The following is a 24724-nucleotide window of genomic DNA, read 5'->3' as shown; positions in this document are numbered from 1 at the left end:
CTGAGCCAGATGAGTCCGAGTTGCAAGCCCTTTCTTGCAGGGATCCATACTTGCCTTTTGAGGCAAACTCGGTATCTCTTTGCATAGGGCCGTCCATCTTGCCCAACATTATTTCTCCCTTCAACCTCAACCAATTCTTTTACAAGGGGAAGAAGGATGGGGTGGTGAAAACCCTTCATAAGATATCTAGTGTACCTGAATATAACTCACCTTGAGCTACAACTGAAAAAGGTGTGAGCAAAATCCAAATAAATAAGGCTAGACATCTGCAGAGTTTTGATTCACTATCTAGAGGTTACACATTCCTTCCGGAAGCCTTGTGAGCTGTTTGTGGTATTCAGCAAACTGCACAAGGGGGAGGCGGCTTCTAAGTTGCCCTTGGGATATACTGGAATAAGGGAGCAATTTTGTTGGTGTCAAGCAGGGCTATTGAGTCAGCATTGGAAGCAATTTTGGGTGGAGTCGGTGTTGGTAAAAACGTAGTGACTCCAACTCCAGCTTCAAAATGTAAAAAAAGCACACCATTATAATATATGGTAAATGTATCATTTTATACTTTTATATATCTATGTGTATCTTTGTTCTGGATCTAAAGTACTGGTAAATAAGTTATATTTACCAGTTCTTTAGATCCAGAACAAAAAATTTAAAGCCTTATGTATTTACTTATGACATTTATATGCTGCATTATCCCAAGCAATCTTGAGTTCAATGTGGCTAACAATAAAGACTGAGTGTTATATCTCAAGTATACATGTAATTTATAGTGCAGTACATTCAATATTGGGTGTACAGAGTAATTGAAAAACGGATACAGAGATTCAAATGGTTAACAAGTAGAGGGATATGGTAGCAAGTAGTATATAAGTTGACCATCATGTTAATTAGACCTGGGATTCGTTATCCATAGATAGGAATTTTTTGAAGAGGAATGTTTTACGAACTTTACAGAATTTTGTTGACAACTGATTTAGGCAGAGTTCCACCATTTGCCACCCTGATAGGTGAAATCTGCCAAATGAACTGATTTGTATATTATTTTTTTGCAGTTTGGGAAGTGGAGTCTTAAGTGGTCCTTAGCTCCAAAAGTGGCATTTTGTAAAGAGAGCTCAGTAAGAGATTGCATATAGTCTGGGGTCATACCATGTAATATTTGAAAGATGAAAGCACAGAGTTTAAAGATGATCCTAGCTTTTATAGGGAGCCAATGTAATTTATGTAGTAATGGTGAGGCTCTGTCAAAACGCAGTACTCGAAAGACAAATCGAGCTGCAGTATTTTGAGCAGTTTGTAGTCTTTTTAGAACACACTTCTTGCATCCTGTGTAGATTGAATTACAGTAGTCAAATTGAGTTAAGACTAGGAATTGCATAATGAGTCTGACAATCTCAGACGAAAAGGACTTGATTCATTTCAGTTTCCAAAGGATTTTAAAGGATTTGGCGACTACTAAGGATACTTGGGATTCAAATGTTAAGTGTTGATCTGTAATCACACCTAGTATTTTTAGAGTGGATTCCAGGGAGTCAGAAGTATGATCTATTGTGAAGCTATTGTAAGGGCTGTGGTCAAAAGGATTAGGTATTACCGAGAATTTAGTTTTTTCTCTGTTTAATTTTAGTTTAAATTCGGAAACCCAAGATTCCATCAAGTCAAAACCCAATTTGATCAGATTTAGAATTTTGTGAAAACTGTTTTTAAAAGGAATATAAATTGTGACATCGTTAGTGTAAGAATGGAATTCTGCTGGCTCTAATCTGCCACCCAAAGGTGCTATCGTGACATTGAACGAGATGGGAGACAGAGGGGAACCCTGTGTTATGCCACAGTTGGGAGACCATGGTGGTGAGAGGGAATCTGACATTTTTACCTGATAAGATCTTGACTCCAAAAGGCCCTGGAACCACACAAGGACTTTCCCGCATAATCCAAAGTGATCTGGTAAGTTATAGTAGATCATGACCCATTGCATCAAAAGTGCTGGACATGTTAAATTACATCATTAAAATCTTTTTACCCAAGCTAATTTCTTTCCAAAAGTTTGATACTAGGGTAGTTAAAACAGTTTTAGTGCTGTAACAAGGTCTAAAACTTGATTGAGATTTATGCAGAAGGGAGAAGGAGGAAAGGTAGTCCATGAGTTGGACTGCTACTATATCTTCCATCACCTTGGTCAGTAGGGGGATAGATGTGACTGGTCTGTAATCTGTAACATCGCTTATTGAGGCCAATGCATTCTTTGGTATAGGAGTTAATATAATGTAGCATTTCTTTTTGGAGAATAGACCATGAGACAACAGAAAGGATATATTTGTCTTAAAGAGGTCAATAAATGTAATTAGAGCAAATATCTAAGGTACATTGTGAGTAGAAATATTTTGAAAGAGAGAATCTGTCATGAGAAAGCAGCAGCTGGAAGGAGAACCAAAATCTATCAGCAATTATTCCATTTTAAGGATTAGTTTGTTTACAGAAATGTTTTTCAGAGTTGCCTTTGAACTTGAGTACCATTTCACTATTTTCAGTCAGAGTCAGACAGTAGCAAAATAGAGGAGTCAAGGTTTGGTGTGGAGGTGTAGCTTAATGGTTAGTGCAGTGAACTACGATCCTGGGGAATTGGGTTCAAGTCCCACTGTAGCTACTCGTGACCCTAAGTCACTTAACCCTCCATAGCTCCAGATACAAAAATCACCTTAGATTGTCAGCCCATTGGGGACAGAGAAAGTACCTACATATACTGTGTACAATGCTGCGTACGTCTAGTAGTGCTATAGAAATAAGTAGCAGTAGTGGTGTACTGACTCCACAGCCCATAGCCACAAGTGAGCCTGGAGAGGTACAGACCCTTCCACTTTTGGTTCAGGCCCCTCCAATTTTCAAATGCTGCTTCCATTGCAATGCAGGAAAAATGGAGCATCCTAGTCTCAAAATCAACAAGCTTGCCAGTACAGCTTGCATTTTGAAGAGAAGGAGATAGCTGCCTGGTGTATTAAGCACAGTGTCTGTCCTCTTTCAGGTGACCAGCACAGCTGCAGAATCAACAGAGGAGCCGCATGCCAGTTCTTATTTTATCAGGGGGCTGCCCACTACATCCTCTTCCCACTGATGGTTCAGTTGATGCTTACTCCTTCCTCCCCTCCCCCTGTTGTCACTCCTGCTTATTTTCTCTGGTACAGAGACATGCTGGTAAGCATTGCTGCTGCAGCTTTACTTTTTGCTTTTCGGTCCCTCCCTTGATCTTTGTGCATGCCTGACTGACCTAAGTTCACTCTGGCCCTTGTTGTGCACTGAGGCTGCTTAGTCTGCAGTTGCCTCAGGAGTAGTTCAGCCTGTTCATCGTGTCTCTTGTGCAGTTCTAGGTCAGAAGCTTCCAGTTCTGAGCACATGGTGGTTCAGGGCAGAAGAGGAGTTGCTCAGAGCCACCCCCAGCTGCACCAAGTTCCTTTGTGCTGAATGGACTTGCACTACAGCACAGCCTAATCTTCCTACTGCCCTGGTGCTACTGCTGCTTGCCGCATCTGCTGTAGCTGGCTAGGTAAAGAGCAAAAACAAAAAACCCACCAAAACAAAAGAGAGAGGAAAAAAAAAAGCATGTTGCTAGCACAGATATGAAATGTACTTCTGTCAGAGGTAGAGGGCACCACTAACAGCTTTATGGTTTAAGTTTATTTAATATTCCACCATTGGTAAGATACAGAATAGTGGTTTTCAATACAAAAGCAATTTAGAAAATGAAAGGAACTGAAATAGCAAAGAGGACAGAGAAATTAGAAAAGCTTAATCATATCAGGCCAGTTCAGGAGCAGGTGAATCTTTTGGGCCTAAGTGCCACATGATAGGGGGAGGGGAAGCTAATGGGATTCCAAGATCCCCAGCAGAGGTCTGAAGTGTTGGAAGAGATGATCTGAGCAGTACAAAAGGATACTATACAGTGTTTTGGGATGTAGGGATGTGTATAGGAAATATGGATCTATGTGTAGTGTGTGGAATATATTTGGGGGAATGTGTATGTGCAGGCAGTGTGTGCTTTTGGGTCTGTAGGGGTTATGAGTAGGTGCGAGGGGTTGGACAAATAAATGATACCTAAAATGATTTAAACAAAATTAATTATTTTGGTGAGGGACACTAATATCAACTATTAACCGCTACTGGCTCTATGCCTTGTTATAGCTCTAAGCTGGCTAAGGAGAAAGAGAGGGGAGCTGTTCTTAGGAGCCCTTTCTAGCCTACCAGCAGCTCCCATTCTCTCATTTCTTGCCTCCATGCTTCAGAGCAGCATCTGCACAGTGGAATCGGCAAGCCCTTGTACACCTCCTCTGAAGAGCTCTCCAGAGGATTTGCCTTCCTATCCACTAAGAATGAGGCATGCTCTGTGAGACTGGGAAGTGGGTGAGTATGTGGACTCCGTGTGTGAGCGGGATGTGAGAATATGTGGACTCTGAATATGTATGGGAAGTGAATGAGACAGTGTGTGTAGATGTGACAACAAGCAGTGTTGAATTGTGAGCACAACAGTAATCAAAGGAGAACATCTGGATATAGCTGGAATACTAGAAGAAAATAATGTAGGATGAAGACCAATGACTAAAAACTTTAAACAGACAACTTCCTTAGTGTCCCAGACACACAAGTCTAGATAAGTAGGATTGCAATCCCTTTCTTACCAGAGATGGTGGTAGAGAGGACAGTGTTCCTCACCAAGGAGCAAGTGCACAAGCTGCAGTCCCAGCTGTAAATCCGAGTGGAGGAGTAGCCTAATGGTTAGTGCAGCTGGCTGTGAGCCTGGTGACCTGGGTTTGATTCCCATTGCAGCTCCTTGTGACCTTGGGCAAGTCACTTAGCCCTCCATTGTCCCATGTGCTTAGATTGTGAGCCCTCTAGGAACAGAAAAAGTACCTGCATATAATGCGTATAGTGCTGTGTAAATCTGGTAGCGTTATAGAAATGTTTAGTAGTAATAAAGCTGATGCACCAGAAGAAATAGCCTGAGGCAAAATGGCTGCCATTCCCATGGTCCCAATGCCTCGGCACAGGGAGAGAAGGATAAAATTCTGGCACCACCCCCTCTCCTGGACAGTTTCGGAAGTCAAAAATGGCCCATTGCAGGATGAGCAGAAAAAGCCTGCCCTGCTGCTAGAGAAGCTCATGCCCGCAATCCTGGCATTCCCACCAAACCTCCTTCACTCCCCCCCCCCCCCCCCCCCCGTTCTCTCAGGTGCGCTCTGGATCTTTTTATTATTTTATTTTTTTAAATCGGTCCAGTTTAGCCTTTTTTTTTTTTCCAGCACACACTTTATTCCCTGTAAAAGGGAAAAAAAAATAACCAGGCAGTCACTTAAAATTGGTGGGTTTTTTGTTTGTTTGATTATGCCTGGGAGCTGCAGAGGAGCCCAGGGGGATTTCACCTAAACAGGGCAACTGCTAAGGAGGAGTGGGGGGGATGGGAACCCGCACCCCTCGAGCAGGGTCCCACAGGACTGAGCCACCAGCCTCACCCAGAAGATACTAAGAAGCGTGATTGGGGGCAGCAGAGCCAAGTTCCACGCTCAACTAGGTCCAGTTTGGAAACTGGATAACCTGGGAGCGACCCTTAGGCTCAACCACATTGCATGGCCACAGCCAACGGAGTGGGGAACTACCTCAGGGACCAGGAGCGCACCACACAGCACAACCTACCATCTGCTGAGGTAGAGAAAATGCTAGATCCTTCCAGGGGGCTCACCAGCTAATACCAATGACGTCACTGGTAGAACTCTTTTTTTTCACACCTCAATTTGCTGGTGGGAGGGGGTAACACCCACTTGTGCAAAACAGTGTAGCTCTAAACACTAGTGGGCCAATGCTCAGAACCTAAGACCGGTGCTAGAGCCAACAAGGACTGGACTAGCGCTAACATTAATCTGCGCAGAATGTTCAGAGGTCTCTAGCATGGGAAACAACATGCACACCAAAGATTAGTGTAATAGTATTTAAATGTAGTCAAACGGATGTTAAATGAGGCCATTACTATTCCCTCCCAATGCTCAGAGAACAGCGTACTGGCATTGGGGTGTTTGAAGAGAGGATTTTCCACAATTTTTTCTTTAAAATCTGCTGGCTTTTATTTGGAAACAGAAGAAAGCCAATGCAAGCCCCTAAGCAGTGGTAGTGAAAGATGAACGTGTGCTAGTCAGGGCAAACCCGAAAGTGAAAGCACACATTGGCGCCTGTCTTCTGCGCTTAAATATAATCTTTAGGTGAAAAAATAATTTGAAAAGCTTATATTTAAAAGTGCAGAACAATGGTGCCAACGTATGTTTTGCTTCTGGGTTTGCCTGGCACATGCATACAAGAGCTCTGCTACTGTGAAACTCATGTGTGCATGTACCAGGCATGTTCCTCCCCCTTGCTTTTGGTCAAGCAGCATGCATATCATTCGCATCTTTTTACAGTTGAGCATTGGGGAGCAATTTTTCTACACTGCTCCTGCGGTATTGGTCGGGCACTGTTTCATATATTGGCAGAGTTCTGAGCATCATGTTGTAGGGAATACTTTATTATTGGATTTAATTAGGGACAGAATTTTTACAGACATAGAATAACACATGTTTTATAAGCTCTATTTGTGATTTTATATGTGTAAATATCTGCATTGAACCATACTCCCTGAATAAACATAGAAAATCTAATTTTAGAAAGCTGGATTTATCTGTAAATCTGAAGTATGTGCATAAGGCAAGGGACGTGGTTTTAAAAAGACTGGGGTGGGACCAAATGTGTATTCCCCATTTCAGAAGGGAAATTTAAATCAGTGATCACAAAGATCATTTATTTATTTATTTGTTACATTTGCATCCCACATTTTCCCACCTATTTGCAGGCATAATGTGGCTTACATAGTGCCGTGAAGGCATTCGCCTAGACCGGTAGAAACAAATACAAGGTGATATAGTGGTTGAATAATGGTACATGTGTTTTAGGTACAATGGGATCGAGGGGAGGAAGTAGGTACATCTAGGTTTTGTAAAATAGCTCATTTTGGGCATTGCTGTTGCGTCTCCCCCTCCCCCCCCAAAATATAATAGTGTCAGATGTTTGCGGCCTCTGTACTTAATTGGGAGCATTTAGACGTGTAGATTTCCTAAGTGGAAGACATACGCATCTGTGTATCTTTACTCTTCATCTAGATTCTGAAGTAGCAAGTTAGACACTTAGTGCAGACACTTAGATGTTTATATAACCGCTACTAAACGGACCTGGAAAAATCCAAAATTCCAGGAATAACATGTATAGAATGTTTGTACGTTTGGGAAGCTTGCCAGGTGCCCTTGGCCTGGATTGGCCGCTGTCGTGGACAAGATGCTGGGCTCGATGGACCCTTGGTCTTTTTCCAGTATGGCATTACTTATGTACTTATATTGTCAAGTTGCCCCCATTTTATATGTAAAATGATTGCTTCCACTGTGTGAAGCTGGTACATACATGTGCATTTCTGCATGTATTTTAGAAAAGGCTCTATGTGGGCAGATCATTTTATAAAATACTACCATAATTGAACATGTCATGATCTAGACGTTTCAATTTCGATTTCTACGTACTGTCTAAAATGGGGCAAACATATATTTTTGGTTCCTCCCCCCTTTTACTTCTTTTCTCAAACTTCTCCATCCCACCAGAGTCGCATTCACTCTTTTCTTTCCCCTCCCACTCCTCCTCCCTTGGGATCCTCATGTATGGCCTTTTCTCTTCACTACATCCATCTAGTAGTAGTAGTATAGGGATCACTGCAAGGCCTAGTCCTGGATGTAACTTCAGTAACAGATTGTGAGAGTATGTGGGGACTGTACATGCCAAGTGCTGTGAGCAGTGGGCTAAGATTCAGGGAAACTGAGCAAGTCATTTTCACCCTCCACTGTGTGTGATACAAATCAGAGATGGTAAGGGAGAATCACCCCAAAGAATGAGATTTATAACTGATGTACCTGAGGTATAAATCTAGAAAAATTCAAGTGTCCAAAAGGTCATAAGTAGAAGGAACAACAAGAAATTATATTTAACATTCTTTGGTGCTTCTGAAAGGATATAGATGGAGTGGAGGCAATTTTAGGACTGTTTTCAAAGGCGTTTGATCAGATAATAGCTATTATTATTAATTTGGATTTTGCTCACACTTCTTTTCAGTTGTAGCTCAAGGTGAGTTATATTCAGCTACAGTAGGCATTTCCCTATTCCTGGATTCTCTGGCCCAGATTTTGAAAGGAAATCACTGTATGACACTGGTCCCACCAGAGAAAGACACTGTCCACTCATTTGTTTAAACTTTCAAAAATGTAATAGTTCAGTATGGTGAGACTTGCTTTTGCTGAAGCTTGTGAAGGGCTCTGTTAGAGAGTGGTGTAAGCTAATTATTAGAGGTATTTACGTATATGGCTCAGAACACAGACAGTTATACCGCTAACAATTATCCTAATCTCGTGTCTAGGGAGATTTGACCTCTAATGCCTACTAAAACTAGCTAGCCAAGCTGGAAAAAGGAAACCATAGACACAGATAAAATATATATTAATTTATTAAGTAAAGAAAATATATAATATTCTGAAGCAAAGTGCCAAGCAAAATTACAAAAATACTTGCTATAGAAAATGGATTATCACCAAAATAGATAATACAATCTGATTATCCTGAGACTAACTACAGAAGTGATTAGAACAGTACAACTGATATCCTAATAATCCTTATGAGAATTTAGCACGTCATATGCAAAATACAGATTAGCTGAATACTCCACTGACCAAAAATCTTGACTTAACCTATCTGTCTCAGAATAAACTAAGGACTCACTATCCCCATCTATAGGTAATAAATCCTGAATCTCACCATGCCGTCTGGCAGTCTCCAAATGGTAGAGAAGTGGATTTTTCCTCACTCGAGCTGAAACATCAGCGAGCCTCCCAGGAATAGGTCCAAGAATTGTATCTCTGAATGCAAAAGGGAATAGTCTTTGATGAGGTCTGATGTGAAAGCTGAGCAAACCTTGAGTTTGTTACACGGTATGGAGTTCACTAGTTAGGAAAATAGTCGCTTGCTCTCTTTAGAGCTTCCTGTTCACTGGCACATCCTCTGGTGTTCTTCTCCGGTCTCCGACTGACTTCTCCGACACCAAAAACCAACTAATTTTCTTCAGTCCAAACCTTAGGTATCCAAGATGGTCAGATGATATCTGTGGACCAATCACACACCATGACCTGTGTACAACATAGTCATGAAGAACCCATTGTTCTAGCCATGAAGTGGTTATCAAGGGCAGGCAACTCTGTATGGTTCCATTCTTTTTGCTATGGGTGTTTTTCTCCTTCAAGCTTCCCAGGAGATAACGGGCGAGTTTGCAACAAAGAATATGTCCTTGGGTGCAGAAAACTTTGCAATGCTCAGCAGTACTTTTCCAATGCAAACAAGCTGGATTCTAATAGTGGCAGATGAATGCAGGTCACAAGGCTTCAGAATCCATTTTGGTAGAAGAATGGTTCAGGCTTGTATAGGCCCAAACCATAAAAGGTGAGATCTCAGGTAAATACCCCTACAGTGGGAGCAGCAAAAATGGTAACAGTGGCTCTGCACACACGTTCACTTACATGTGTGCTCTCTCTCTCTCTCTCACATGCACAGGCTCGCAAACACTTGTGCAGTGGCGTACCAAGGGGGGGCGGGGGGGTGGTCCGCCCCGGGTGCACGCCGCTGGGGGGGGGGGGGCGCGCGCGCCTGTTGGCCGAGTCCGCTCGTTTCCTCCCTGCTGCTCCCTCTGCGCGGAACGGGTTACTTCCTGTTCTGGGGCAGAGGGAGCAGCAGGGAGGGAACGAGCGGACTCGGCCAACAGGCGCGCGGCACCCCCTCAGCAGGTAAAAATGCACCCAGGGGGAGGGTGTAATTTCGCCGGTGGGGGGGGGGCGCATCGGCGATCCGCCCCGGGTGTCAGGCAGCCTAGGAACGCCACTGCACTTGTGCACTCGCTCTTCAGACACACTCTCATATACTTATAGTGTTGTGCAGTTGCCCACTACTTATATGCTGAGTGAGTGCTCCACCTCCCCATTCATCTCTGCCTACTGTCATGTAAAGTTCTTGCAGTTGCTACCAGCCTTTTTCCTCAGCCTGCAGCAGCCTCCTCACAATTTTGCCACCACCGTTATTCCTATCCCTTCAGTAGTCTCCCCCCACCCCCCTTCAGGACACTGACTGGTGCTCTCAAAGGTCAGCTTAGTGCCCCTTGCAGAGCTCATTTCCCCCTTCCCTCATACAGAAGCCTCACTTGCACAGCACAGGGTTTTCCCTCCTCTGGCCCATCCAGTCAAGAAGGAGGTGCAGAGACAAGATTTGGTAGCGTGGGAAAAGGGTGCAAAGAATTTGAGAAGAAGGTTGTATGAGGAAATAAGAGAAGAAATAACAAAGCTGCAGAATGAACGCACTTTTATAGACATGCATAAGATGTGAATGGGAAGTTTAGTGTAGTGATTTTGAGAAGAGGTTACATAGGCTTAACAGCATCAGCAATAGATTAGTCATGCTGCTGAAGTTTGAACAGACTGTAATGGGTAGAGGTCATTTAGAAGTAGACTCATGAGGAGTAGGTTACGGTTTAGGCAGGAGATGATGAAAGAACAGATGGGGCTGCTGCCAGTATGGTCAGAGAGAAAGGGGTGAATTTTGCTGGTGGTGGAAAAGAATCACATTTGGGAATGATAAGATGAGAAGCAGTACAGAACTGAATCCAAGGAAAGAGATGGTGTCAAGGAACAGATTGTGATCAATGGTATGCAAAGCAGCGGGTAGGTCAAGGAAGATAAGAATGGAGTAGCCCCCTTTCGATTTGCCCTTAAAGAGATCATTGGAGACTCTGGTAAGGCTCATACTCATGAAATATAGAGTGCACAATCTAGACTGAAACAGATCACATACGTCCTGAGATTTAATGTACTCCAGATAGCAAAGGTAGACACCACATTGAAGTAGCTGTGATGAAGAGGAGAGGACAATATTTGAGAAGGCAAAAAGCATGTTGTGATGGCAGTGGGGAAAGTCTCTGAAGAAACTGAAGATTGAGGATGTGACAGATGAAGAGGATAGTGGCTGAGTCACTGGAAGGGAATAGGGTGAGAGGGACAGGTAGTTTAGAAGAGGAGACAAAGAGGCAGAAGGAGAGGACTGAGGGAAATGGGTACTGGGGTAATTTTGTAACTATTGACATGAAAGGGACAAAACATTTAACAATTAAGATCAAACACTTTGAAACAAACAGAAAAGGACTTCCCATGAATTCTATAAAAATTGCGTGTGCAATTTAATTGAATAATTGGCTAATTAGTTTCAATAATTGGCTTCTTAACCAGTTATTGGCACTAATTAGGTTTAATTGAAATGTGTGTACATTTAGGCACAAGTTCAAAAAGGGGGGTGCGGAAATGGGAGGATCAGGGACAGAATGGGGGTGTTCCTAATATTTACGCGCATTGTTATAGAATGAGGGGGATACCCGCCTAAATTAGGCACGTACATTTGTACCACGTTTCAGTTGGTGCAAATGGCTGCGCTTAAAGTTAGCTGTGATTCCCGGGCATAAGCACTATTTTATAAACCACGCTTAACTTTAACTTAAATTTTTTTTCTTGGTACCATATATTCACCCCTTTGTCCTTTATCAGATGTATGTTTCTATGAATTGTAATATTTTACTGTCTATAACCCTTCCAATCTGGCCTTTTCTTCCCTTTCTCTATTACTGAATTGTAATGGCTTACGCAGTTAGCTTCATGCCTGTTTAAACTTGGTGAACAGTGGCTGTTCCTTTCACTGACCTGATTAAAGTTACTTAGCTCTGGAAAACTAGTTACAAATAAAGTAGGTATGCCTACAACTTGTTATCTGAGCCTTATTTCCATATGGCTGATAAGCAAAACATTCCATCTTGTGCTTGTATGCTTACCGTCTCTTGTTAACTTCTTAGTGAAATCGAAAACATTTCAAAACAAATTGAAATAGGCAGCTTTGTTTCCTAACAAGATCAAAGTTGTGTGGAGTGTACACTGGCCTAAGCTATTATAAAATGTTAATAACTTACTGATTGGTGTTAGCCAAAACCATTACATAGACAAACTGGAGAAATCCTATTTCTGGTTCGGATTTGTGCATGTTAAGATATTGGAAATCAAGACATTCATCCTGAGAAATGTGTAGTAATCTATAGGAATGTTTCTTTTGCCAGCCTTAAAGAAGTTGAAACTTTCCAGACACTGCTGCTGTGAGTGGTGTGTATTCCCTTGGTAGGGACTGTGTGAGAAACTTGGAATACTGCTGTGCCTGGAGGACTGGCTTTAATGTTCCTCATGTGGCTGTATTTATACTCCCAGCAGTACTCACCCCTTGTTTCCCCAGTTCACACCACTTTTTGAACAATAAAAAATCCAGTAGAAAAAAAACCTATTTGGATCTCGGGTGCTAAAGTTATGCTTTGAGCCACCAGCATTAAAAATGTCTCCAAAATAATGGGCCCGATTTTCGGAGGATTTATGCTACTAACTTTGAGAGTTATGCTTATCAATTTACTAGGACCGAGTGCATAAATGTTTACTCAAAATTTCACTAAGCTCTTAAATTTGGAAGCATAAAAAGCAGGTGGTAACCGGTGGATTTAGGAAAGGGAAAAAGTTAAAAGCTTAGCACTGAGTTTTCAGCACTAGGGTGTCGTTCTGTATAGTGTGCCAAAAATTAGGCACTTAAATAGAAGTTAATGGTAATTAAGCAGCAAAACAGAGGAAAATGGCAGGTGCCTAAATGCAGTTAGGTGCTATTCTATAAGTGCAAAACGTGGCTAGATGGACCATTGGTCTGACCCAGTATGGCTATTCTTATGTTCTTACTATATATGACTATTTCAGCATGTGCTTTATTGAATACTATCAGACTCCTAACTGTTGCATGTAGGCGCTCACATTTACACCTGCCATGCCGTTGTAAGTGGTGGTTCCTAAATTTAGGCACCTAATTCCTGATTTAGGCTAGTACTCTACTATTGATTAGGCACACAAATGTGCTGTTCTAGAATACTAGCTTAGCGCCTAGATTATAGAATTGTCCCTAGGCTGATAAATTAGGTTTATAAATCTAGGCAAATGAATAAGAAACCTAAATCTATGAACCCAATATTTAAGCTCCTAAATTACGATGAAAAGTTATGCTCCTATCTTTGGCTGAAAATAGGGCAAAAATATAGGAGGCTAACTTAGGAGCCCAGCATTTTCTGAATGTATTGGGTCTTTTTTTTTTTTTTAAGAAGCACTGTGGATAGAGCCTCATCCCACTCCTAAAATACAGATTTAAGGAACCCTCTGTTGCCTCTGCACTTAACCCTCCGTAGAGTGGAGAGTAGTCTGATAGTTAGTGCAGTACCCTGGGAACCAGGTTCAATTCCCACTGCAATTCTTGTGACTCTGGCCAAGTCATTTAACCCTCCATTGCCCCAGGTACAAAGTAAGTACCTGTATATAATATGTAAACCACTTTGATTGTAACCACAGAAAGGTGGTATATAAATCCCATCCCTTTTCCTTATTGTCTCAGGGTCCAGTGGACCCCAATTCGTGCATTCACAAGTTAGCAGCACTTTTCTATGACTGATTTTGTTAAAAAAAATTTCTGACAGTGTTTATCTTGTTGTAATCTAATAGTATGAAAAATAATAGTATGAAAAAGTATGAACAATGTAACCAAAGACCGTAATGGACATTATCTGACTCTTCTTGCCCCTTTCCCTCTCTAACTTCCCCCTACTACTACTACTACTACTTAGCATTTCTATAGCGCTGCCAGGGTTACGCAGCGATGTACAAGTTTAAACATGGGGAAGGACAGTCCCTGCTCAAGAGAGCTTACAATCTAACTGTAACTACCATACATGTACCTCATTCTACTACAATATCACTTTGTATTCATTCATACCATGTATTTGTTCAGACCGTAATCGGCTTACGCCGTTAACGGTTATATGTAAGCCACATTGAGCCTGCAAAAGGTGGGAAAATGTGGGATACAAATGTAACAAATAATAATAATTATTATTATTATTTACTAAGTGAGATGTAGGGGAATTTGTATCACTGACTAACTTGGAATCCAGCAGACCCCTGCATTTAAAATTGATCATGAATAGCTTGCAAACCTCAATTTTGTACGCTTCCAACACAAAAGCTCACTGCACATGCTTATGATGACTATTTATCGGTAACAATGGTGGGCGGCTCACAGAATAAGCACTTTACTCAACATACTCAACAAAGCATATGACCAGATTCTGGCCCATGGCGCTATTCTACAGCGTCATCAACATTTCTGCTGTTAACGTACTGATCATTTGGCTTAATATCAACCGAAAGTGAGAAGTTGGAAGGCTGCAACTGTGTCAACTTTTTCATTCTGGGAAAACAGCTGATTCTGCCAGCTTTTATCTGCAGGACCAACAAGTAACCTGCCGTAACTACTGCAGACTGCAGTGGCAAAATTCAGAGGCAACTTGACTGCTCAGAGCAAAAACTCTGCAAGTACAAACAAACAACAAGGTCTCATATGTCTGAGAGGAAATGACTAGAAGACAAGAACTCTATGCAGCCTTTGTAAGAAATCGGTCTGCACTTCTCATTCAGTGGTTGTCTGCAAAAACTGCATTTCGAACTAATGAACAGTTTCTAATACAGAACTGAATGGGCTTCTATAGTCAATGCTATTGAAATATATTAGATCACACTTTAACTCTAACTCTGACTTTTTTACACTAAAATATATTATTTTTCAATTTTTGTATTTGTATTATCTTTATTTCATTTATTAATGGTATCATTAGCGTTTTCTGTATTGCTGCAACTTTGATTGGGGTCCAGTGGACCCCAACACACTCAGGACAAAATTCTATATATGACGCTGAAAAAAATGAGCGTTAAATGCTATTCTATAAATGGCGTTGCAAGTTGGGCACCGTTTATTTAATAGTGCCTTGTGCCAGGATCCACACCTAAATTTTAAGTGCAAGGATTTACACCAACTGAAACCTGGTGCAGATTGAGCATATTCTGTAATAGTGCACACAGATTCTTGGAGTGCCTTTGACCTGCCCATACCCTTCCCATGGCCATGCTCCATTTTCAGATGCGTACACTAGAATTTATGCACGCATCTTTATAGAATACGCCTAGCAAGATGTACGCATAAATTCTAATTGTTGCTAGTTAGCGCCAATAATTGAGAGCACCAGATTATCGATGCTAATTGGTTCATTCAATTAAATTGCATACGGACCTAAATTTCTGTTTGCAGTTTTTAGCTCCATATATCAAATCCAGGGGTCAGCGTGTGCGAGTTTTTAGGACAATAGGACGGTTAAAATAATTTGCAGGCTCATAAAATGTGGATATGTGAGTTTGTGCATGTATGTGCTGCTCAAACAGTGAGAATCACGCATTATTGTATGGAATGATGTGAAGCAGATTCTGTATATGTCATTATTGTTTCCATGGGACATAGTAACACATTTTGAATGATAAACTTGTCCTGCTGAGAAATTGACTGATAAAACTGCACTCTACAAACGTGTTACATTTATAATGAGTGTACACTATTTTACAGCATCCTGACTTATACCCACTGTATTTATGGGCAGTCTTAAACCCTTTGAGGACATTTGTAATCATTTGTTATGGAAGAGGTGACAGCACATGTGTAAAGCATGCATGGAGATTGCAAAATCAATAATTGATTGCAACAATGTGGGATTGTGGGAGCTTGGAGGAGAGGCTTATAGGAAAATGTGGGATTGTGGGAGATTGGAGGAGAGTCTTATAGGAGAATGTATTTGTTGTGATTAGGTAGGAAATGCTTTAATCTTTTATGTTTTTACCCTTCTCTGTTTCTCGATTTAGAACAGAAGATGTGATACACTGTGTTATGGTTTTTATTGTAATCGCCCCAAAGTAAAGTGTAAATATGGCAAATCAAATAAATAGGAATGTTAGAAAAGGTGTAACATATATATGCCAATGGCATGCACATATTTCAAGGAAGGGTTTTGTGAACAGGCCTTTGAAGTATATCTGTATTCTGTAGTTTAGAACAGCAGTACAAGTATGCTTAGGAAATTTTCAATGTCGGCAGTTACCATTGCTTCCAAGTCATTCATAAGTGGTAGTTAACTTCATGTTTGGACTTGGTCTTTGAAGGAAAGCTTGTGATGAGAATTGTGCTTACCTCTCTGGGGCTAAAATACACATTGAGGGACCTAACATTTCAGTTCTGCAATGTAGCTACAAAGCCCAAAGTAATACCACTCTCTTGTATGTTTTCTTTTATGAAACTGTAATGGTATCAGTTTATTACTGAAATATGTAGCATGATATTTTGCTGGATTATATATACACCAATATATTTGTGCAGCTTTTATATATTTGACACTGCAGCAGAGAAAATAGTTTCATTTCAAGCCCCTCTCTCCCCATCCCTTTTTCTGGGAACTTCTGATAGCAGGGATAGTCAATTACAAACACTTAACAAAGACAAAAGAGAGATATATAGCTTCCTCTGCCCTCCCACCTAACAAAAGCTTGACTAAGGTGGGTACCTGGACGCTCATCAGGACATCTCTGAAAACCAAAGACCCAAGAGACCGAAAGTCTGGAGAACCCATTGAAGACAAAGAACTCAGAGGAAAAGCATAAACAGGACATTTGCTTGTCAAAGGTATACCTGCCCCTCCCACCAACTATCAGACAAATGGACGCCAGGACATCTGCAGATCATGTGAACAGACTACAATAACCATAATGCCTTGCAAGTTATCCAGTGCAAACCAGGAAACAGGTGCTGGGACTCTGTGATCATATCCTCCTGCAGCTTGCAAGATATAAAAGCAAAAGCTGTTTCCCCAAGATTCAGATTCTCTTCAGCTGCAAGCAACTCAGATGATCCACTCACTGCAGAAGCCCTGTTCCTGTCCTAACCATGTGCTCATCAATCAGCTGGACCACAGCATGCTTGTAACAAGGACTTGTAAGTTAACCTACCTGCTACTTTGTTCTATTTTATGCACAAATTCTCTGTCCTAAGATCCTTTTAAAAACCTACCTCTCGTGTGCAATTGTATATTAAATCAACCTTTTTGAAGCTAAAAATATGGTCTCTTTGTGTTCTGAGTATATGGTATCTTTTATATATACTTAATTTATTTAATTTATTGCAATTATCACCTTTGGTGATTGGTGGAGAAATTAATATCCTAAAACTTATAAATACAGCACCTGCTCTTAAATTATAAACAGTAGCGAGTGCTCTAGAGCTCTTTTCCCCAAAATAAATAATTTCTTGTAACAAAACGATTTCTGAGGTACACCGTGTCAAATGCACATTTTCTTTCTGCAGCCCTGTGCATATTGTAATGTGTTTGATAGCTTTTTTACTACTACTACTACTATTTATCATTTCTATAGCTTGTTCCTGGTTATGCAATAGTTCTTTCCAGCAAGAGCTTAAGAGAACATATGAAAACTCTGAATGAAAATGAGCTTGTGGTAATTCTGGGGGATGTACTCTTAAGATCCTGAACTGGCAAGAATTGATCTCATATTGAGAGAAAGGCAATCTAGACTGTAGGAAAGGCAGGACGAAAGAGGAGGAACATAGAGAGATTGATGCAAATAGGCATTGTTGTCAGACAATTGTTGTGTTTAATGTAAAAAAAAATACACTGTACAGGTTTTGTTAAGGAACCATCGTGTTTTGGGAACCTGACAGGAAAGCAAAGTGTATGCCATGAAAAGTCCCGATTAGAAGCCATAGTGGAGCATCCACCTAGTAGATTCAAATATCCTAGACAGCAAATCTATATTAGGGAAAGACAGATAATTTAATTTGATTTAATATAGCATTCTATACTGCTTAGCTGCAAACTCAGTTCAAGGAGGTTCAGAAGTAATATCAAAACTAATACAGGACCAGTGGGTTATTCTCTTCTCTACCTGGGGGAGACAGAGCAAAACTGCTGCCTCCCTGTATATAAGCCAATGCAGCAGGAAGCCATTCAGTATTTGCTTTTTCTGTAGCAGGGTGAGGAATTGTGTGTGTCGGGGCGGAAGGGGGGAACACACACAACTGAGGTTCCAGCAGTCGATGACATGACCAAAGAACAAGGCCCAAGGCTTTTGGTGGTTTAAATTGCTTCTTGGTTCCCCCCCACCCCTCCAGGCTTTGGTGGAGACCCTTGAGGCCAGCCAGGAAATACCAGGGCCTGCTGCTAGCTCCCCCCCCTCGCCTCCTCCTGGTGCATTTATGGAGGTAGCAGCACAAGGGCTGGGTGGGGACTACAGCAGTGGGGACAGTGGTAAACCCACTGGGCTTTTTTTGCCTGATTTCAGGCATCTCAGTCCTAATGTCCCCAGGACCCCACAGAACATCAAGAACATTGGAAGAGCCCCTGCTTCTTCCCCCGAATTCTTCCAACCCCTAGTTTGATGACTAGAGATGAGACCCTAGAAAACGATAACGACGAGGATCTTAGTGATAACTGGGGTGAGGAGGAGCAGGATTCCTCAGTAGTCAAGCTCTTCAGGAGAGCTGAGCCATCGAAATGGTTGCCACAAACCCCAACAGCAGACTAGGCAGCCATTTTGAGATTGGAGCTGGCATGGGCAGGAGCAACTGGGGATCGCTTCTGTCCCAACTAGCCACTAGACCAAAAAGGACTCTAAAGGTAGGCCCGGGGGGGGGGGGGGGGGGGCTGAAGGGGAAACCAATGGCTGGGTCTGGAGAAAAAAGGTAATAAGGGCTACCTTTGTTCGGGGGGTGGGGGGAGGGAGGGAGAGAGAGGAAAGAAGGAATGGAGGCTGTTATTATTCGCGAGGGGGGAGGGAGGAAGGAGCAGAGGTTTCTATGGTTCAGGGGTGAGGCAGTTTCTATTTTGGCTGAACCTGAGTGGTGAATTTTGACTACAGATTCGGTATAAAACTGGTTCAGTCACCCTCTAGCTGACACTAACACTAACACCTGCTTTGAAGCAAGTGTAAATAATGATGGGGAAATAATAAAAAAAAATATATATATACCATTCCAATATTCAAAATATAATGGCAACTACTATCCAGATAAGTGCCATATCCATGAATTTTGAGCAGCATTATATGGAGATTCAGCACCAGGCTGTACCCGGATACTGGCGCTGAATATTTTTGGATATAAGCTGCCCATTGGATTTTATCCCGATACGGCTGGTATTCGGCACTGGTACCTGGATAAGTATCTGAGGAAGTTAGGACAGATGTTTTGCTGAATATCAGATGTTCCAGTTCCACCTTGGCTTCAGCCCCAGACCGCTCCATCCAGATAGCGCTGGGACAGTCAGCAATGATTTTTGAAAATTGCTGGCCTGAATGAGTGGCCGATGTATGGTTATATGCTTTGCAAAAGAACCCAAGCCTGCACAGCCTTGTGCAAAGCCAGAATTCCCTTTTCCAGTTTGGGTTCCTGCTTCTCCAGCTGGATACTCAGCAGAGCCAAGCTTTTGCCCTTCTTGAAGGAGTATATTGGAGAGACAAAGCAGGACAGCCTTGGGAAGGTATTTGGGAGTGAGCTGGAGCCTGAGGGCAAAACAGAAAACCAAAGGAAAATGCAGGAATTCAGGCAGCGCTTCATAATGGAAGTATTATAGGTCTGTGTAATTTTGTTGGTCAAACAGACATAGCTCTAGTGTATTCACTGTGACATCTCAAGCACTGAAATAAGTTTCGCTTATTACTTTATTTTGTTGCTCAGGCTGTGAGAGTAAGTTGTTAGCTGAAATGCCAGGGCGCCAATTTACTGTAATTACATGCTAATGCAACCTGCAGCAGCGCTAAATATTTATAACGTTAATTGAAACTATTTTACACTACAGTAACCATTCAATAATATCCTGGGCGTCTGGTGTCACCGTGGCTAGAAAGTTGAGCTATTTTTAGTCCTGGCTGTGATCAGGTAAGCTGAGACTGATCTGCTCTAGCATCAGTGTTTACGGTCATGTTTGGGTGTCAGATAACGTTGCTGTTTCAGTGATTTTGGTGATGTTTTCCTCAGGTTTAGTCTGGCCAGTTATCCACATTCAGCATGGTGGGATCATAGAACTGGCTGCTTTGAAGTGCTCTCTCCTTTGTGACTGAAGTTGGTGTATTCTTTTACTCTGTTTGTTTGGTCTGGGACAGAGTGCTTCTGCTTTTCTTGACAATCAGTTCACCCAAGAGGGCAGCCTGCAGGAAAAAGATCATATGCAAGGAATCGATATGCTTCTCCATTTTCCACCCTGCAATGTATGTAATCATATACAAACACACAATATATATAGATAATAGAATGGGAAGGTATGAAATGCATGTTTTCCTGTTGTTTACTCTTTCTGTAATAGGATGAGGGTTCCCAGACTGTGGCTTTAGACTTATTGTTGGGTGTGGGAAGACTTGTTGAAAATCTGTCTCCATCTCTGATCCAGGAAAATGAAATATGTGAAGCAGGACAACGGTGGATGTGATATTAAATACTTGAAACTGGGAAGAGTGCCTGATTCTGCTGTGCATCTCACTTTATTTTGTGTATCATAGCTTAAAACTGAGCAGCAAATGAACAAGCTGCTTTTCCACAGACACTTCTTGTGACCTTGGGCAGGTCACTTCCCTCTCCATTGCTTCAGGTACAAACTTAAGGTCTCTTTTACTAAACCACACTAGCGATTCCTGACATGGCAAATGAGAGGAAACCCATTCAATTCCTGTGGGCTTCCTCTCATTTGCCAAGGGAGAATTGCTAAAGCAGCTTTGTAAAAGAAGCCCCTGGAGCTCTTTTAAGCTGCATTAAGGGAGTAATGCATTAATTAGCAATGACATGTGTTACTTGGCAATAACGCAGCTTAACACAGGCTTCTTTACCACAGCTTATATTAATAATGAACTAAGAAACATGCATATGTATGCAAAGCAACTCATTATTATGTAAAACTAATAGCTTGTGTTACACTTTGCAAGCTGCATTATTCATTGAACGTTAACAGCTACTGCTACTTACCATTTCTATAGCGCTACTAGATGTACACAGCGCTGTACACTGGACATAAAGAGACAGTCCCTGCTCGACAGAGCTTACAATCTAATTAGGTCAGACAAACTGGAGATAAGGGAATTACTAAGGTGGGGATGATAAAATAAGGGTACTGAACAAGCGAGTAAGGGTTAGGAGTTAAAAACAGCATCAAAAAGGTGGACTTTTAGCCTAGATTTGAAGACGGCCAGAGATGGAGGTTGACGTACCGGCTTAGGAAGTCTATTCCAGGCATATGATGCAGAAATATAAAAGGAACGGAGTCTGGAGTTAGCGGTGGAGAAGAAGGGTGCAGATAAGAGAGATTTACCCAGTGAACTGAGTTCCCGGGGAGGAGTGTATGGGAAGATGAGAGTGGAGAGGTACTGAGGAGCTGCAGAGTGAATGCACTTGTAAGTCAATAAGAGGAATTTGAACTGTATGCGGAAATGGATAGGGAGCCAATGAAGTGACTTGAGGAGAGGGCTAATATGAGCATAGCAACACTATTGGAATATAAGTCGTGCAGCAGAATTTTGAACAGATTGAAGAGGAGAGAGATGGGACCTGTGAGAAGCAAGTTGCAATAGTCTAAGCAAGAGGTGATAAGACTGTGGATAAAGGTTCCAGTAGTGTGCTCAGAAAGGAAAGGATGCATTTTGGTGATAGAGAAAGAAATGACAGGTTTTAACAGACTGTTGAATATGTTCAGAGAAGGAGAAAGAGGAGTCGAAGATGACCTCAACAGCCAAAGAGTAACATCGGCCTTCTAACACCCAACTCCATGCTCTTGGGATGCTAGGAGTAAGGCTGCCAAGTAAGGGAATGTTACCTTTTTTTCCGGCCTGACCCCTAGCAGTAGTACTACAAGATTACAGTTAAGCTCTTTGCTGATGCCATTTTGGTAGGGCAGGTGAGATCAGAGATTGTTCCTGCCCCACTAGACTCTCAGGGAGAGCTAGTATGTGCTGGTGGGGAGAGGGAATTGTGATGGTGGTGGGGGGAACAGATAAGGGGTTTAAGGAGAGATAGGAGGGGGTCTGAATTTATCACTATTTTCTAAAAGGATCAGATAGGGTAGGGACGTATGGGGGACCAGGTGCAGAATATTATTTTGATGGAGGACTAGGGGGACTGTTTTTCCCCCATTATGGGCCGACTCTTCATCTTTGCATTACTTCAGCTGGGAACATGCAATATTCCTGGCAGGAGCAACACAAAAAGAAATTATCACAGGATTTACTGGCCTCTGGTGGAGAGGTACCACAAGTTAGTGAATCCCACAGTACATTTTTATGTGATAAAATAGCGCAACAGCACACTATTTTACCGCAACTTAATAAATAGGGGCCGTAAACTGTAAGTCCTCTGGGACAGGAACTAACTTATTTGTCTTGGTCTTCACTCCCAGTCCTTTAGGGCTGCCAATCGGTCAGGTTTTCAGGATCTCCTTAATGAATATACATGACAGAGATTTGCATTCCTGTTAGCCCCATTGTAAGCAAATCTCTTCATGCATATTCATTTGTGATATCCTGAAAATCTGACCTGCTGGCAGCGTTCAAGGAGTAAGAGTGAATATTGTATCTGAATTTGTAGCTCACCTTGAACATAGATTACAGTAAATTTAGAAATGCAAGTAATTAAAATAAAACCAACCCATTTCATTAGACTCACCTATTGGGTGAAAATGATTAGCAAGACATACTAATTTTTAAAATTTCATTAAAGTGATAATGTTTATATTTCTGTGTACAGAATGGAAGCTTTTGTCATAGCGTTACATTTATTTATTTATTTATTTGGATTTTGCTCGTTTTTAAGTAGTAGCTCAAGGTGAATTACATTCAGGTACACTGGGTATTTCTCTGTCCCTGGAGAGCTCACAATCTAATTTTGTACCTGAGGTAATGGAGGGTTAAGTGACTTGCCCAAGATCACAAGGAGCATCACTGGGATTTGAAACGGCCACCTCTGGATGTCAAGACTGGTGCTCTGACCACTAGGCTACTCCTCCACTCTTTTTTGAAAGTATAAGATGATTTATGTGTCTGATTGACAGATGATGATAGATATATATATAGGTTGACATGCATTATATGTATGGGAACATCCTATGAAAGATAATTCAATTGCTATTTTTCCAATACTTAGCATTTTTATAAGGCTACTGAATATGTGTGGCATTCCACAATGGTGATAACTATTCAAGTATGATAAGTCCTTGCCCAAAAGACCTTACAATCTAAGTGAGTACCTGAGGCACTGGCATTAAAGTGGCTTGACCGAGATCACAAGGAGCATCACTTTGAATGTGCTTTCCTTGGTTCTCAATCCAGTGCTGTAATTACTAGGCCATTCCGTCACACCTTGTGCATCATTTTTATCCATTTAAAATATGGGCTGTGGGCTCATTTATATGTCATAAACGAGACTCAAGCATAGGATTTTCTCAAAACGGTTTCCATTTTTCTCATTTTTTACATCCATCTTGTCTTCTGTATTTGTTCACAGATAGTCCAAATTTAGTCCTGATTTACCAACTGTGTCCTTTAAAATCTTGTAAGAATGGCAGTTATTGTCTGGCAGTCTGTCTTTTGCCTACTCGAGTTATCTTTGTCTGTCTGTAGAATGCCATCCTTAGGCTGTCTGAGACGTAAGCTGAGTCTTTTTCCTAAGACATATCTCTGTTTTTGTTGGTATTTTATTTTAACAGTAATGTTCTCATAATTAAGACATTAAATTAAGCTTTCCCTTCTTTCTCCTTGCTGAGCAATTGGACACAATATCTTGCTATTGATAAGACATGGCAGAGAACCAGTTTCCTGAAGCAGGTCAAGACTTGTCATGACCTGGGCACTATATCTTGAATGTTGTTATTATTTTGAGGCTGGAGTGCCCCCAGGCTGCCATCCTTCCTGTACACAGAGGCGCTTCTGATTCCTTCCCCTTCTTCCAAGTTACACACTGCCTGGTTTACTGCCCCAAGGCCAGGGGCTGAAGATGGATGAAGCCCCTCACATCCTCCGAAGTACTGTGGCATTAAATGATCCTGATTTTAATAAAAGCTGAATAACCAGCAGAAATGCTAAAGATAATAAGAATATTCTATCACAGTATACTGTGCATATTGTTTGTCGTGGAGAGCTGCACAAATAGGGGAAAACCTTTGGCGATGTTCCATCTTTGCTTGTACCCTACACTGTCAATTAAAATATTCTATTACGTATTGTGTTGACATTGTAAGTAGTATACTGCACCATACTTTGTATTGTTATTTGAATATTTTTACCGTGGTAATTGTCTATGGCTCATGTTTGATTTATTCTTACTGTACACTGCCTTGAGTGAATTCCTTCAAAAAGGCTGTAAATAAATCCTAATAAATAAATAAATACGTTCCAAATAACAGAGTATGGTAGTATTTCATAGCATTTACACCTTTTTATATTATTTAAATTCATGCCATGATTTAAGTATGTGTGCACTACTTATTGTTATATTCATATTAAATTGACTTAGGGACCTGTTTACTAACGAATGTTAACTGTACTGTAGGTATTAGGATATTTTAAAAACCTGCTTTACTGCTGAACAAGCATTAACTTGGTGTGCATTT

At 41.4% G+C, this 24724-nt stretch overlaps 1 protein-coding gene across 4 annotated transcripts in view; it reads left to right on the top strand.

The window, feature by feature from the left end:
- The window catches only part of METAP1D (methionyl aminopeptidase type 1D, mitochondrial), a 185736-nt gene that overhangs the window by 51705 nt on the left and 109307 nt on the right, over positions 1–24724 (top strand). For all 4 annotated transcript variants that reach the window (XM_030209534.1, XM_030209533.1, XM_030209536.1 and 1 more), the window contains exon 2: positions 3017–3186. In XM_030209534.1, the coding sequence (XP_030065394.1) occupies positions 3054–3186 (133 nt within the window). In that variant the 5' untranslated portion in view covers positions 3017–3053. The remainder of the gene's footprint in view (positions 1–3016; positions 3187–24724) is intronic.

The sequence above is a fragment of the Microcaecilia unicolor genome, chromosome 7, assembly GCF_901765095.1.
Source record: "Microcaecilia unicolor chromosome 7, aMicUni1.1, whole genome shotgun sequence".
NCBI lineage: Eukaryota > Metazoa > Chordata > Amphibia > Gymnophiona > Siphonopidae > Microcaecilia > Microcaecilia unicolor.
The sequence above is the reverse complement of the archived record's forward strand: the minus strand, read 5'-3'. Positions and strand labels throughout refer to the sequence as shown.